Here is a 14278-nt window from a genome sequence, read left to right as displayed (position 1 = left end):
AGAAGGGACCTGTACCTCTTTAAAACTTAACTTACTGTAAGTGGACTATATGATGAAACTGCAAAGCTAAATATAAAATTACACAGAGATGCAGAGATGATCACTTAAGGTTATTACAATGAAAAGGTAAACAACAAAACCCATAAACATATAAAACAATGAGGTAACAGATGAAAAGAAAATTGCGCATCTTTCAACCTAATTTCATAGTAAGTTCCACAGCACCTCACCAATGACCATGAAGACAAACCAAGAATAAGAAACTCAGATACTTGCTTGCTTTTTCTTCATGTCTCTGAAGGCAGCAAAATCATCAGGGGAGTCAGAAGGAACACTTGTGACCACACCAGTGCCTTATAAAAGAAAGAGTGTAATTAACTAACACAAGCAAACCACATTATGCAAGCATTCAAGTATTCTTAGAAATAAACAAATGCTACCTTTGTCTTCTTTAATAGTGAGCATTGGGAGAACATAGATCACTTTGTAGCATGTCAAAGGTGCAGAGAGCGATGCACCAAGAATTTCCTGCATGAGGGGAAAAAAAAAATCAGAAGAGGTAAAGAAAATGGTATTATAACCATTAAAATTTAAACAATATTAGTATCATAAACTCAAGAACCCTCGATTAAAAATAGAAATGAATTTACTAAGCTCTATTACTATACAACATGGTGACTACAGTTAACAATATGCTGACTTAGAGATATAAAATAAATACACAGCAATTTTAAATTCTCCTATGTATAACATGTATCAACTGTACAATGGTTGGGCAAAAAACAAAAGAGTACATAATTAGAAATGTAACAATGAAATCTGCCTCTAAACAACTAATGTAAGCTAACAAAAAAATGCTTTAAAGTTTGTTTTTGCTTTTTCTGTTTTGTCATAATAGGGCTTGAACCCAGAGCCTGGGCACTGTCCCTGAGCTCTTCTGCTCAAGGCTAGCACTCTACTTTGAGCCACAGTACCACTTCCAATTTTTGAGTGGTTAGTTGGAGATAAGAGCTTCACAAGGACTTTTCTGCCTGGGCTGGCTTTCAGCTGAGATCAGATCAGCTGGCTCAGACCTCAGCCCCAAGTAGCTAGGATTATACGCCTAAACCACTGGTACCTGGCCTGAAAGGTTTTTGTGCATGTGTGCTGATCCCTGGGGTCTAAAGTTATGTCCTGGGTGCTGTTCCTGAGCTTTTTTTTATTCAAAGCTAGAACTCTACCACTTGAGTCACAGCTCTACTTCAGACTCTTGGATACTTAATTAAAAGATAAGAGTCTCACAGACTTTCCTTCCTGAACTGGCTATGAACCATGATCCTCAGACCTCAGCCTCATAAGTAGCTAAGTTTGCAGGGGAGAGCCACCAGTGCCTGGATAAAAGAAAAGTGTTTTAAATAGTACATACTGAGGAAGTGGCACTGTGGCTCAAGGGGTAGGGCAGTAGCCTTTAGCTGAAGAGCTCAGGGACAACACCTAGGCCCAGTGTTCAAAGCCCATGACCGACAAAAAAAGTACATACATAATAGCATATATAATAGCATCGTACATATATAATAGCATAATGCTATTATATAAACTTCAAGAATATCAACTAATTGTTAATGAAGTCAGAGCAGAGTCTCTTAGAAGGAAAAGGTACAGTCTGGAACTTTTGGAAAACCACTGCTCTGTATCTTGATTTGGGTAATTTTCAATAAAGCAAATATATATATGAAAATTCAACAAAATGCAAATTTGACATACACTATTTACATGTATACATCAAATAAAAAGTTTTCCTTCAATGTTCTTCCTCAAGCTTCACTGTTGAAATTTTCTTCCAATTGTATGCATGAAAAAATATAATACCCAAACTTACCTCTCCCATTAACTCTTTGACAACAGGCACCACGCCATTGTTTTTAGTAAGGCCCTGGTATGACATATTCCTGGCTGCTCTTTGGGTGCAGATGAATATATCACCATCTACTGTCTCAAATCCAATGTACTTCAGATTAGGATGAACCCAACAGTTTGTCTGTCCAAACATGGTCTCAGGTCTAAGAGTAGCAGCAACTAAGAAGATGTTTTTACCTTTCAGACCACTAAGAAGAAAAAGGGGATATTTAAATTAAATTAAAAGATTCCTTCATAACTACCTTATTATTCAGAAATGATAAGAAATGATAAGGTAAACCTACCTTAACTTGGATGGGTATGGCTCCAGCACTTTCAATTTGATTAACGTGTATTCCTGAGGTCCAACACCCTAAGCCAATTAACAAAACAAAAGTCTAAGTGGGAAAAAAGGCTTGGATTAAATTCACTCATCTATGTGAGAGATCTGACTCAAGTTTCTGACATAGGGTCCTTCCATGGTTAGTAGTAGAGAGACTACCACCGGCCATTGCGTGGAACTGTATTATGTAAGGAGGGACTTGCTGTCATCATCAAAATGGGAGTTCCAAAGCAATCAACTCCAATCCCCCAGTGCAAGTTCCAGAGGGCAATCATCACAGCTACACACTGGACCAGGTATCAGATAATGTAACATTCTAAACGTACTAATTCCCAGACTAATGGTCTGACCCAATAGACATAATCTAAAAACCTTGTTTGGTTTTGTTGTTTTTCCCATGCCTGCAGGTATTTATTTGCAACCATGGAGGCTCTCAGCACTGAGCCATACATTGGTAATGGCCACACATACCACACGTAGGAGTTAGAGGTAGCACAGTGAGAAAAATGAGCAGAGTGGGCACACCCACATCGTTCAGCAGTATTGGAATACAGGACATCTTAACATCACAGGATGTTGGGTACCACCTCAGCACATTCAGGAGCTCCATGTTGAGACTGGCTGGTCTGGCTGGTGGAACAAAGCGTGGGGAATACCAGAGGGGTCTGTGCCAGCCTCAGGCTTACTACATTCTCAGTCTGACCCTTTGGAGAATTTCCTCATTCCATAAAAAGAAAAGTATACCCAAAGTAATTGGGCAGAACGGAAGAGACCAAGTCCCTGGATACACAGTGGGCAGGCCCAGACGTGGGGCTAGCACCTTCCCTGTTGTCCACTTAGTAACAGTTTTTGTATTTTTCATATAAAGATTTTCTTTTGCAAAATGACAGTACTTGAGTACTTGAGAAACAAAGTCCTTTACAAAGCAAGGCAAATGGCTTAAGACACAAATAAAACCTTGCTTTCTTAAGTGCAATGTCTCACATAAAATGTCCCAAATAACAACTAAGATAATTTTTCTAAAATGCTTTCAAACTCTATGAGCCATTACTGGAATTTAGGCTATTGCTACCACTGACTATAAAACTACATAGGTTTTCTTTTTTCTTTTTCCCTCCAGTTTTTTCCCTTTTGTCACTGCTTTTGATGTCTGTACTCCTTGTCTAGGATGTAAGTTTATCTAATTTGGGGAAGTGAGGGAAAGCACATAAACAGTGAGCCAAGGGGTGAATTTTGGAACTATACAACTTGAGGGGAGGGAGGGGTGAGATAGAAAAAACTAGAAGAAAATGACATCTAAAATGTACCAAATTACAAAATATTTTGAGAGCTATATCAAATTCAAAACTTAAAGGTTCATAATTTTCCACTTAAGTGGTAGAGTGCCAACCATGAATAAGAGTGTAAAGCTTGCCGAACACAGTGGCTCACGCCTGTAATCCTAGATACTCAGGAAGCTGAGATCTGAGGATGACAGTTCAAAGCCAGCCAGGGCACTAAAGACCAAGAGACTCTTACCCCCAGTTAACCTCTAGAAAATGGGAAGTGGGGCTGTAGCTCCAGGGGTAGGGTGGTAGCCTTGAGCTGAAGAGCTCAAGGACACAGGGACAGCACCCAGGCCCAGAGTTCAAGCCCCATGACACCCTCCTGCCCCCCCACCCCACCCAAAAAAATAAAGTATAAAGCTCTGAATTCAAGTCTAGTCCCAAGAAAAAAGGAAGGAAGAAGCTGAGTGCCAATGGTTCAGAAGGCTGAGATCTGAGGATCACAATGTGAAGCCAGCCTGCTCAAGAAAGTCTGTGACTCTGCCCAGTGGTGGCTCACGTCTGTAATCCTAGCTACTCAGAAGGCTGAGATCTGAGGATCAAGGTTCAAAGCCAGCCTGGCACAAAAGACCTGAGATTCTTATTTCCAGTTACCCTCTAGAAAATGGGGAAGTGGGCCTTGGCTCAGGGTAAGGTGATAGCTTGAGCTGGAGAGCTCAGGGACAATGCCCAGGCCCGGGGGTAGGGCTATAGCCTTGAGCTGAAGAGCTCAGGGACAGGGCCCAGGCCAAGTTCAAGCCCCATAGCTAAAAAAAAAGAAAGAAAGAAAGAGAGAGAGAGAGAGAGAGAGAGAGAGAGAGAGAGAGAGAGAGAGAGAGAGAGAGAGAAAGGGAAAAAGAGAGAAAGGGAGAAAGAGAGAAAGAGAGAAAGAAAGAGTGAGTCTGTGACTCTTATCTCCAATTAAACATCACGGGCTGGAAGTTTGGCCTAGTGGTAGAGTGCTTGCCTAGCATGCACGAAGACCCAGGTTCGATTCCTCTGTACCACATGCATAGCAAAAAGCCGGAAGTGGTGCTGAGGCTCAAGTGGTAGAGTGCTAGCCTTGAGAAAGTCCAAGGACAGTGCTCAGGCCCTGAGCCCAAGCCCAGGGCTGGCAAAAAAAAAAGAAAAAAAAAAAGAAAAAGAGAAAATAAAATTAAAAAAAAAATCACAAGAGCTAGACGTGGAGCTTCAGCTCAAGTGGGGGTAGAACTCTAGTCTTTAGCAAAAAAACCTAGGGACAGTGCCCAGTCTGAGTTCAGACTGGGATGTAGCCCAGTAATAAAAGCACTTGCCTAACAACTGCAATGTCCTGGGTTCAATCCCCAGTACCAAGAAAAGGCAAAAAAGATATAGCTAAAAAACAAAAACCAGGGGCCAGGAGTTTGGCCTAGTAGTAAAATGCTTATCTAGCATACACAAAGACCCAGGTTCAATTCCTCAGTACCACACATATAGAAAAAGCTGGAAATGGTGCTATGGCTCAAATGGTAGAGCTCTAGCCTTGAGAAAGCTATCAGATCTTCCTTCAGCTTAAACTCAGGGGTTTTCCTTTTTTTTTTTTTTTTTTTTTTTGGCCAGTCCTAGGTTTGAACTCAGGGCCTGAGCACTGTCCTTGAGCTTTCTCAAGGCTATAACTCTACCACTTGAACCACAGCACCATTTCTAGCTTTTTTTTCTATGTATCTGGTATCAAGGAACCGAACCCTGGTCTTCATTTCATGCATGCTAGGCAAGCACTCTAACACTAGGCCAAACTCCCAGTCCTAATAGTCTGTCTTAAGAGTGGATATCATAAAAGGCAATTTGCCTCAGTCTCTCAGGGGTGGTCCTGGTATCTTGTGCTGCCAGGCTCCACCTCTGAAGTCTACAGATAATCTCTACTAAAAGGAAGGCCTTGGGGCAGGGGTGGGGGGCATAGCCTAGTGGTAGACTGCTCCCCTAGCATGCACAAAACCCTGAGTTCAATTCCTCAGTACCACATACACAGAAAAAGCAGGGAGTGGTGCTGTGGCTCAAGTGGCCAAGCATTAGCCTTGAGCAAAAAGTGTCAAAGAACAGTGCCTAGGCCCTGAGTTCAAGCCCCAGGATTGACCAAAAAAAAAAGGAAGGCCTTCACCTGAGATATTCCTTTGGCCTTGGAGTCTCTAGAACTAATAGGTAAATAAACCTTTATTCTGTATAAATTAATCTGTGGTATTCAGATATATACATGACTGAATTTGTGAGCTCAGATAATAAGCCAAGGCTTTAGGACAAACACTCTTGCTTTCTTTATTCAAGTATCATAAGAATAATACTATTAATGTGTTCTCTAATAGCATGAAGAGAAACCTATCCTGCATGGCTATTAATACTCTGGAAATGAGCAACTAGACACAATTAAAGCACATATAAATGGAATCTGTGTACCTCAAAAGTTAGCCATATCTTATTACTTTTCCCCACATTCTTCTCTTTAGAACAGTATTTTCCAAATGATGCTTCTCAAATATTAATATGCATATGAATCACATGATAAATGTAAAAACAAATTCCTAAGCCATACTCATAGAGGTTCTAATGTGGCAGTTTAGGGGTGAGGCTTATCAATGTAATTTCCTACTTGCTACAGCTGGTCCACAGACTTCTGAGTGTATGCCAGGTCCTAAGTAAGACACAGGTCCCTGTCATAATGCTATCTCCCTTTTCATACTCACCAGAGTACCATGATCTTACCATACATGTCAGCATTGTAATATAGTTAGGTTATATTTTTTAAGTTTCTGATCTGAAACTCTATGATAAATTAAAAGATTTTAATTACAGCATAATCACCTCTCCAGTTTGTCTGTCATGGTCCATGCAAGGCTGTCCATCCTTTGGAGAATAAATGGTATGCCTACAAGATAATAAGCAACAGGTATTGTTATAATATGCAAGTTATATTCTAGTTTATTTGCCAGTGTTGCTAGCATCTTACATGTCTTACATGAAATTTCTCAGCAAATATTTTCTTCTATTATTTAGACTTGAGAGTAATTCTGTCAACTTCATTACTTATGAGAAGTTTTTTACCTTCATCAAAGGTAATACCACTAAAAAATATGAATATTAGTTTTGTGACATGACTAAAATCATGGTAAAATATAATTTCATTTATAAGCTCTAAGTTGCTTCAATATACATACACAAGCAAGAATCTCTAAATTATTTACAATTTATAGAGAATAGAATTATAACAATGATTATTTTCTTGCTTGTCCAGATTTCATTTCATACAGATTTCATTCTGTATGAATCCAGTTAGTACAAACACAAGGCAGCTCAGTAAAACAGAAAACTTGGTTTTTGGTGGTTTGGGGATCTAATGTGGGGCCTTTAGGTTAATAAGATAGCACTCTACCACTTAAGCTACATTCCCGGGTTTTTTTTATATTTTTTATTTTTTTAAAGGGCTTTCAATGCCACAAGTCAGCTTATGAGTACAATGCATTTGATATATACTCTTAGTCCCTCTACTTTTAATTTCCAAATAAGGTCTTGAGTTTTGTCCAGTCCCATCTCAGACCTTAATCCTACCTCTGCCTACCAAGTAGCTGGAAATATAGGCATACTCCACTACACAACAGATAATCAGAGAAATTAAAGCACTAACAAGAGTGGGGATAAAGATCAGTACTAAGGCATAAGCAAGAAACAGACTGAATCTTAACACCCAAACAAAAGAAACACTGATGGGGGGGGGTGGATGGAAAGCCAGGCACTGGTGGTTCGTTCCTATAATCCCGATTACTCAACAGGCTGAGATCTGAACAACATCTGTTTGAAGCCAATCCAAGAAGAAAGTCTGTCAGACTCTAATAACCAATTAACCAGCAAAAAGCTAGAAATGGAGCTGTAATTCAAGTGGTGCAGTGCTAGCCTTGAGCTTACCAACAACACATAGGCCCTCAGTCCCTGAACTGGCACCAAAAAAGAAAAAAACAAAAAGGGAGGGAAAGACAATGAACACTGAATAAATACTATGAATACTGAAATATAAAGAAAGAATCATATAATTTCTGCTTTACTATAATGAAGGACAACAAACTTACCGCTTTCCAAATTTAATTTTATTTCTTTCTCTTAGTGTTAAAAATTGCCATCTGACAAATGAATCATAGTAAGGGTTAACATCAGTGGTGATGAAAGAACGCCTCCAGTCTACCTACAGAATGAGAAAATGGTAATTTTTGAAAAACATACAAAAATATAAGAAATTATATGAACTAATTATTTACTTTTTCTGGTGTTTTTTATCTTTATTTATTTATTTATTTATTTTTGGTCAGTTATAGGACTTGAACTTCAGGCCTGAGCCCTGTCCCTGAGCTTTTTTAGCTGAAGATTAGAGCTCTACCACTTTGAGCAACAGCTCTACTTCTGGTTTTCTAGAAGTTATCTAGACATAAAAGTCTCACAGGGACTTTTTCTGCTCAGGCTGTCTTTGCATCCTGGATTATAGGTGTGAGCCACCAGCTCCAGGTTTTATTCTTCTTTATTCCCCAACTTAGAATAACTTTAACTGCTCAAAAAAAAAAAAATGGGGATGGGGGGGCAGGCATTTAACCTAGTGGTAGAGTGCTTGTCTATCATGGACGAAGACCCAGGTTTGATTCCTCAGTACCACAATAGAAAAGCCCAAGTGGTGCTATGGCTCAAGGGGCAGAGAGCTAGCCTTGAGAAAAAAAGCCCAAGGACAGTGCTCAGGCCCAGAGTTCAAGCCCCACAACAAAGAAAAAAAAAAAAAATGAGAGCCAAGAGCCAGTGGCTCACACCTGTAATCCTAGCCGCTCAGAAAGCTAAGATCTAAGGATCACAGTTCAAAGTCAGCCTGGGCAGAAAACTTCAATTAAGCACTCAAAAACTGGAAGTGGCTCAAAGTGGTAAAGCACTAATCTTGAGCAAAAAAGCTCAGGAACAGTTCCCAACCCCTGACCTCTAGCCCCCATGACCAGAAAACACACACACACACACACACACACACACACACACACACACACATGCACACAAAATAGTCAAAATCCACTTTGTAAAAATTATCAATCACTTTAATAATTTGTGCTTAATTGATGCTTATAAGAATTTGCTTATTAACAAGTATACAGAAATTATAATGCCGGGCAAGGTGGCTCACGTCTGCAATCCTAGCTACTCAGGCAGCTGAGCTCTGAGGATCATGGTTCAAAGCCAGCCCAGCACTAAAGTCCAGGAGACTCTTATCTCCAATTAAACACCAGAAAACCGGAAGTGGCGCTATGGCTCAAAGAGTAGGACAGCAGCCTTGAGCTGAGGGAAAACGCTCAGGCCCAGAGTTCAAACACCATAACCAACAACAACAACAAAAAAAAAAAAAAAAAGAAAGAAAGAAATTATAATAAATTAAAAAGAAATAACTTTATATACTCCTAAATATTTAATCTCCAGCTTCTTCATACTCTTTGAATATAACTCTTTTCTACTAAGTGTCAATATTATCAATATACCCTGCAGTGAGACAAACACTACAATGTTTTCTGCTCCCATATTCCCGGGAGGGGTCAGGCATGAGATGGTACAATTTCCCAGTACCATCCAGATATAATGTTTTATTCTAAATTTAGGAGCCGGCTCATATTTTTTTAAGCCACAGAAATAGAAATGCATTCTTCACATTTTCTGTAACTATAAGGTGATGGTATACCTTTAAACCTATTCTTTTCAGGTCCTGGATAGCCAGTGGTGGGAAATATTCCAGCCAATGTTCTGCTTCAGAAAATTTTACTATCTCTTCATCAGACAGCCCAAGAGATTTCATTATGTCCCACTGATACTTAGAAGATCCAGCTTTAGCAGTAGCTTTGCTCTGAAAACAACAAACAAAAACAACCTCCATCAAAGAATTACCAACAAATGCATTCCAGGACCACAGCAATTTTAAATGAATAATCCCAATGTAATATTTTTAATTCTCGAGCATTGTTGTTGATACATGAGAACACTACAGGAGTTAATGGTACCATTCTGTCTACAAAACTGGAAACAAAGAAGTATGAAAGGGACAGTGATTGATTGGACTATACTGTAAACATGTGTGGTAAAAAATGAAAGCCCCCTTTGTATAACTATTGTAAGCTAAGAAAAATTAGAATTTTTAATGATAACTAAATACATGGAGCCACAAAGAACTACCAGTAGTGAACCAAGACTTCAGAATCAAACTTCAATTTCTTCCTTTTAATACTACATATATCAGTTTTTTTTAATTTATCTTTATTGTATTTTATTGCTGGGATAATGTATAGAGGGGTAACAGTTGCATTCGTGAGGTACTTCTTGAACCCTGATACCCCTTCTCATGTTTTTGTCCCCTGTTCCCTCCCTCAACCCCCTCCCAATCACCTTGTTTGCCCCCTCCCTTCCCTATTTCAAATAAACAAGTAAGTGTATATACAGTATACGAGGTAACAAAGTCAGATATAGTAACTACATGAGATTAACCATAAGTGGAAAAAAAAAAGAAAAGAAATAACTTCCCATAGTACATTAAGAGCACCAATTACAAAGGTAAACCTCTTGTTACCATAACCTAAAGTTCATTTGGTTAATCTCATTCTGTATGACCATATGCATATAGCTTTTGAACTATTGTGATCCTCTGCTAGGTGACTGGTTTGTTTGGTTGGTTGGTTTTTGTAGATCATGGGGCAGCCTGAGAGCTGCCCCTGAGCTCTTCAGCTCAAAGGTACCACCCTACCCTTGAGCCCTACTTACTGCCCAGCTTGGAACCTCATACTCAGATCTCGGCCTCCTGAGTAACTAGGATTACAGGCGTGAGCCACCTCGCCCAGCTTAAAAGACTGTTTTAAAACTACCTTCTAAGATGCCTAGCACAGAACAAAAGTTTCACTTTTCTTTGCCATTGACTTCCTTTCCTAAAGGCCTTGCCTAGTGGTAGAGTGCTTGCCTAGCATGCATAAAGCTCTGGGTTCAATTCCTCAGTAGCACATACACAGAAAAAGCCAAAAGTGGTGCTGTGGTGTTAGCCTTGAGAAAGCCCAAGGACAGACAGTATCCAGACCCTAAGTTCAAGCCCCAGGACTGGCAAAAAAAAAATCCTTCCTCTTGCCTGGCAGTGGCTCAGGGCGGGATCGGGGGAAGGGGAGGGCGGTGGCTCACACCAGTAATCCTAGCTACGCTGGAGGCTAGCCTAGAGCTGAAGAGCTCAGGGACAACACCCAGGCCCAGGTTAGGGTGGTGGCCTAGATATGAAGAGCTCATGTACAGTGCCCAGGGCGAGTTCAAGTCTCATGACCGCCCCTCACACACACACAAAATCTTTTCTCTTGTTTTTACTTCACCTCTACCAGCTTGTATCCACATAAATCAGTTTTATTTTACCTAAAAGCTACTGGCAAGAGCTCTCTCCTTTTCCAATATTTATCAATATCAGAAAGACAAACCAAATGTCACAATTAGAGACATAATTTAAAATGTAGGAAATTTTTAACATAAATCTACCATTTCTCAGACCTGTAGAACTTTGCATGAAGTAAATTTTTGCTGAATATAATTCAACCAGGGTGTGGAGAAAATATAGGATGGAATTCCAGACATAAAGTTTCTAATTATATTATAAATTCATGACCTAACCACACTAAAGGATTGGGGAAGAAAGGAGTTGATTAAAAGAATTCTGGAAAACTAGATAGACTCTAAAGACGAAAATAATTATATACAAAACCTGATGGTATTTTAGTTGGTAAAACTGTTTCTTCCAAGAGTATAAAAATAAGAATTCTAAAACTAGGGGGTAGGAAAATGTGGGCCAAAATATGAGAAAGGGTAGCAATGTTTGTGAAGTAATGCACCTTCTATCTGGCGAATATAATGTAACTATTCTATTAATGACAATAAAAAATATATTAAAAAAATAAAAATAAAATTTAAAAAATAATAATTCTAAAACTAGAATTCTTAAACCATGGCCAGAAGCGTGGGTTAGTGGTAGCATGCTCGCCTAGCATGCACAAACCCTGGGTTTGATTCCCTGGAATCACATACACAGAAAAAGCCGGAAGTGGCTCTGTGGCTCAAGTAGTAGAGTGCTAGCCTTGAGCAAAAAGTGTCCAAGGACAGTGCCCAGGCCCTGAGTTCAAGCCCCAGGACTGGCAAAAAAAAAAAAAAAATTCTAAAACTACTTTACTAGTAGTGTAGAAATTAACAAATAAATATAGTTAGGGTCCAGTCCCCCAATATTAGGGTCCATGATCAAAGGAACAAGTCTGACACAAAAGAGGAAGTTAGACAGTTTTATTCCGCGCCTAGCATCCAGAATCATACTGATGCCAAAGGAAAGGGAGGGAATTTCCTGGCAGGCCAAGTGGGTTGGGTGGGGGAGGAATTCTGGTAACCCCACCTGGTTTAAGTGATCCTGTAATCTGAGCTGGTATCAGGGATTTTACAGCCAGCGCCTTGGGTCAAGTACTCCTTTGTCATGAAGATGGGAAATGCCTATAGCGGATGGATTTTGGGGGAAGTCAAGAAAGGGGTCCCCAGGGGCCGGGAGTTTGGTTAAAGTACTTGCCTAGCAAGAAGACCCAGGTTCGATTCCTCGGTACCACATGTAGGAAAAAGCCAGAAGTGGTGCTGAGGCTCAAGTGGTAGAGCTCTAGCCTTGAGAAAGTCCAAGGCAGTGCTCAGGCCCTGAGCTCAAGCCCAGGACTGGCAAAAAAAAAAAAAAAAAAGAAAGAAAGAAAGGGGTCCCCAGAGCAGTGCGCCAGAAGCCCTTCCAAGATGATACGAGGTAGCTCTCTCACTCACGGGTCAGTGTGATTCTCGATGCTAGGCACAGAATAAAACTGTTTAACTTCTGCTTTTGTGTCAGACTTGTTCCTTCGATCACGGACCCTAATATTGGGGGACTGGACCCTAACAATATAATAAATAATAAGAGCCAGGTTCTTGGTTATCATATATAAAAACAAAGGAAGAATGCTAGAATTATTCATGCTGATAAAAATACGATTATGAATTCATTTGTTTTCACACACAGATAAATTAGGTATATGGACAAAGATATGGCATATCTCTTTCCCATTGAGGGAGTCTCAAAGTAGTCACATTCAGCAGTCATAAGCACACCTGGCCTTCATACCAGTTTCTGAAAACCATTCTTCAATAAAATGAATAAGGGTTTCTAAGAGAAGCCAAGGAGCTTTAAAGCCCTGATTGATTCCAAAGCTGAAACAGGGAATACATAGGAACATAAGCTTAGAGCACCTTGTGATACTAGACATTAAGAAAGTGTTTTATGGGCAAAGAGTTTGGCCTCGTGATAGACTGCTTGCCTAGCATGCACGAAGACCCACATTCAATTCCTCGGTACCACATACATAGGAAAAAGCTGAAATTGGTGCTGAGGCTCAAGTGGTAGAACTCTAGCCTTGAGAAAGTCCAAGGACAGTGCTCAGTCCCTGAGCTCAAGCCCAGGACTGGCAAAAAAAAATAATTAATTAATTAATTAATTTTTAAAAAGAAAGTGTTTTTTAACAAGAAAAGTTAAAAGCATGTCAAATGGGCCGGGAGTTTGGCCTAGTGGTTAAAGTGCTTGCCTAGCATGCATGAAGACCCAGGTTCGATTCCTTGGTACCACATACATAGATAAAAGCCAGAAGTGGTGCTAAGGCTTAAGTGTTAGAGCTCTAGCCTTGAGAAAGTCCAAGGACAGTGCTCAGGCCATGAGCTCAAGCCCAGGACTGGCAAAAAAAAAAAAAAAAAAAAAAAAAGCATGTCAAATGGAATTGGTACCAAACTGAAATAATTCCCAGTGACCAAAGTTAGAATCAGAGAATAACAACACTACAATAAGAAGCCCTATGTAAAGAATTAAATACTCAACACTAATACAAAAAGTATTGAAAAAGCAAATGGGAAAAAGGACATCTTATTTTTCAGAATTCTAGATAAGAAGGAAGAATAAGAGAATTGAAACTGACCATCAGAAAGGTACTCCAGACATAGTCTCAAAGTGTCTATCAAAGTATTGCTCAAACTGTAACTGACTTTTTTTGGGGGGGGAGAGGATGTGGGGGCAGTCCTGGGGCTTGGGGTCAGAGCCTGAGCACTGTCCTTGGGCCTTCTCAAGAGCTCCACTACTGGAGCCACAGCATCAGTTCTTTTTTTCTTGTCAGTCCTGGGGCTTGAACTTGAACTCATGGCCTGGGCACTGTCCTTGGACACTATTTTTTTGCTCAAGGCTAACACTCTGCCACTTAAGCCACAGTGCCACTTCCAGCTTTTTCTGGATATGGGGTACAGAAGAATTGAACCCAGGGCTTAGTGCATGCTAGGTGAGCACTCTACCACTAGGCTATGCTCCCAGCCCACAGCACTATTTCTGGATTTTTCTATGTATGTGGCACCACGGAATCAAACCCGGGTCTTTGTGCATAATAGGTGAGCACTCTACCACTAGGCCATGCTCCTGGACCTGTAAATGACATTTAATTGCCTTGTTAAATGGCAACACCTTTGTACAACTCCTTAAAGATAATTGTTTTTAAGGTACTAAAGCTCAGACAAATGAAATGAATCACAGAGAAGACACTAAAAAACTTATCTCAAAAAAAAAAAACTTATCTCCGGAGGGGGGAATAGGGACAAAAACATGAGAAGAGGTATCAATGTATGTGAAGTTATACACCTTCTAACTAATATAACTGTACCCCCTCTATTAATCACCAAAAAAAAAAAA

At 39.9% G+C, this 14278-nt stretch overlaps 1 protein-coding gene across 1 annotated transcript in view; it reads right to left on the bottom strand.

Annotated features, from left to right (window-relative positions):
- Positions 1 to 14278, bottom strand: part of Lars1 (leucyl-tRNA synthetase 1) — a 63838-nt gene that overhangs the window by 37386 nt on the left and 12174 nt on the right. Inside the window, exons 6-12 of the mRNA XM_090331290.1 lie at positions 9227 to 9388; positions 7599 to 7711; positions 6340 to 6403; positions 2181 to 2248; positions 1859 to 2084; positions 441 to 528; positions 277 to 353 (exon numbers count right to left, since the gene is read on the bottom strand). Coding sequence (XP_090187416.1) covers positions 277 to 353; positions 441 to 528; positions 1859 to 2084; positions 2181 to 2248; positions 6340 to 6403; positions 7599 to 7711; positions 9227 to 9388 — 798 coding nt within the window. The remainder of the gene's footprint in view (positions 1 to 276; positions 354 to 440; positions 529 to 1858; positions 2085 to 2180; positions 2249 to 6339; positions 6404 to 7598; positions 7712 to 9226; positions 9389 to 14278) is intronic.

The sequence above is a fragment of the Megascapheus bottae genome, chromosome 4, assembly GCF_031878675.1.
Source record: "Megascapheus bottae isolate mThoBot1 chromosome 4, mThoBot2.hap1, whole genome shotgun sequence".
Lineage (NCBI taxonomy): Eukaryota > Metazoa > Chordata > Mammalia > Rodentia > Geomyidae > Megascapheus > Megascapheus bottae.
The sequence above is the reverse complement of the archived record's forward strand: the minus strand, read 5'-3'. Positions and strand labels throughout refer to the sequence as shown.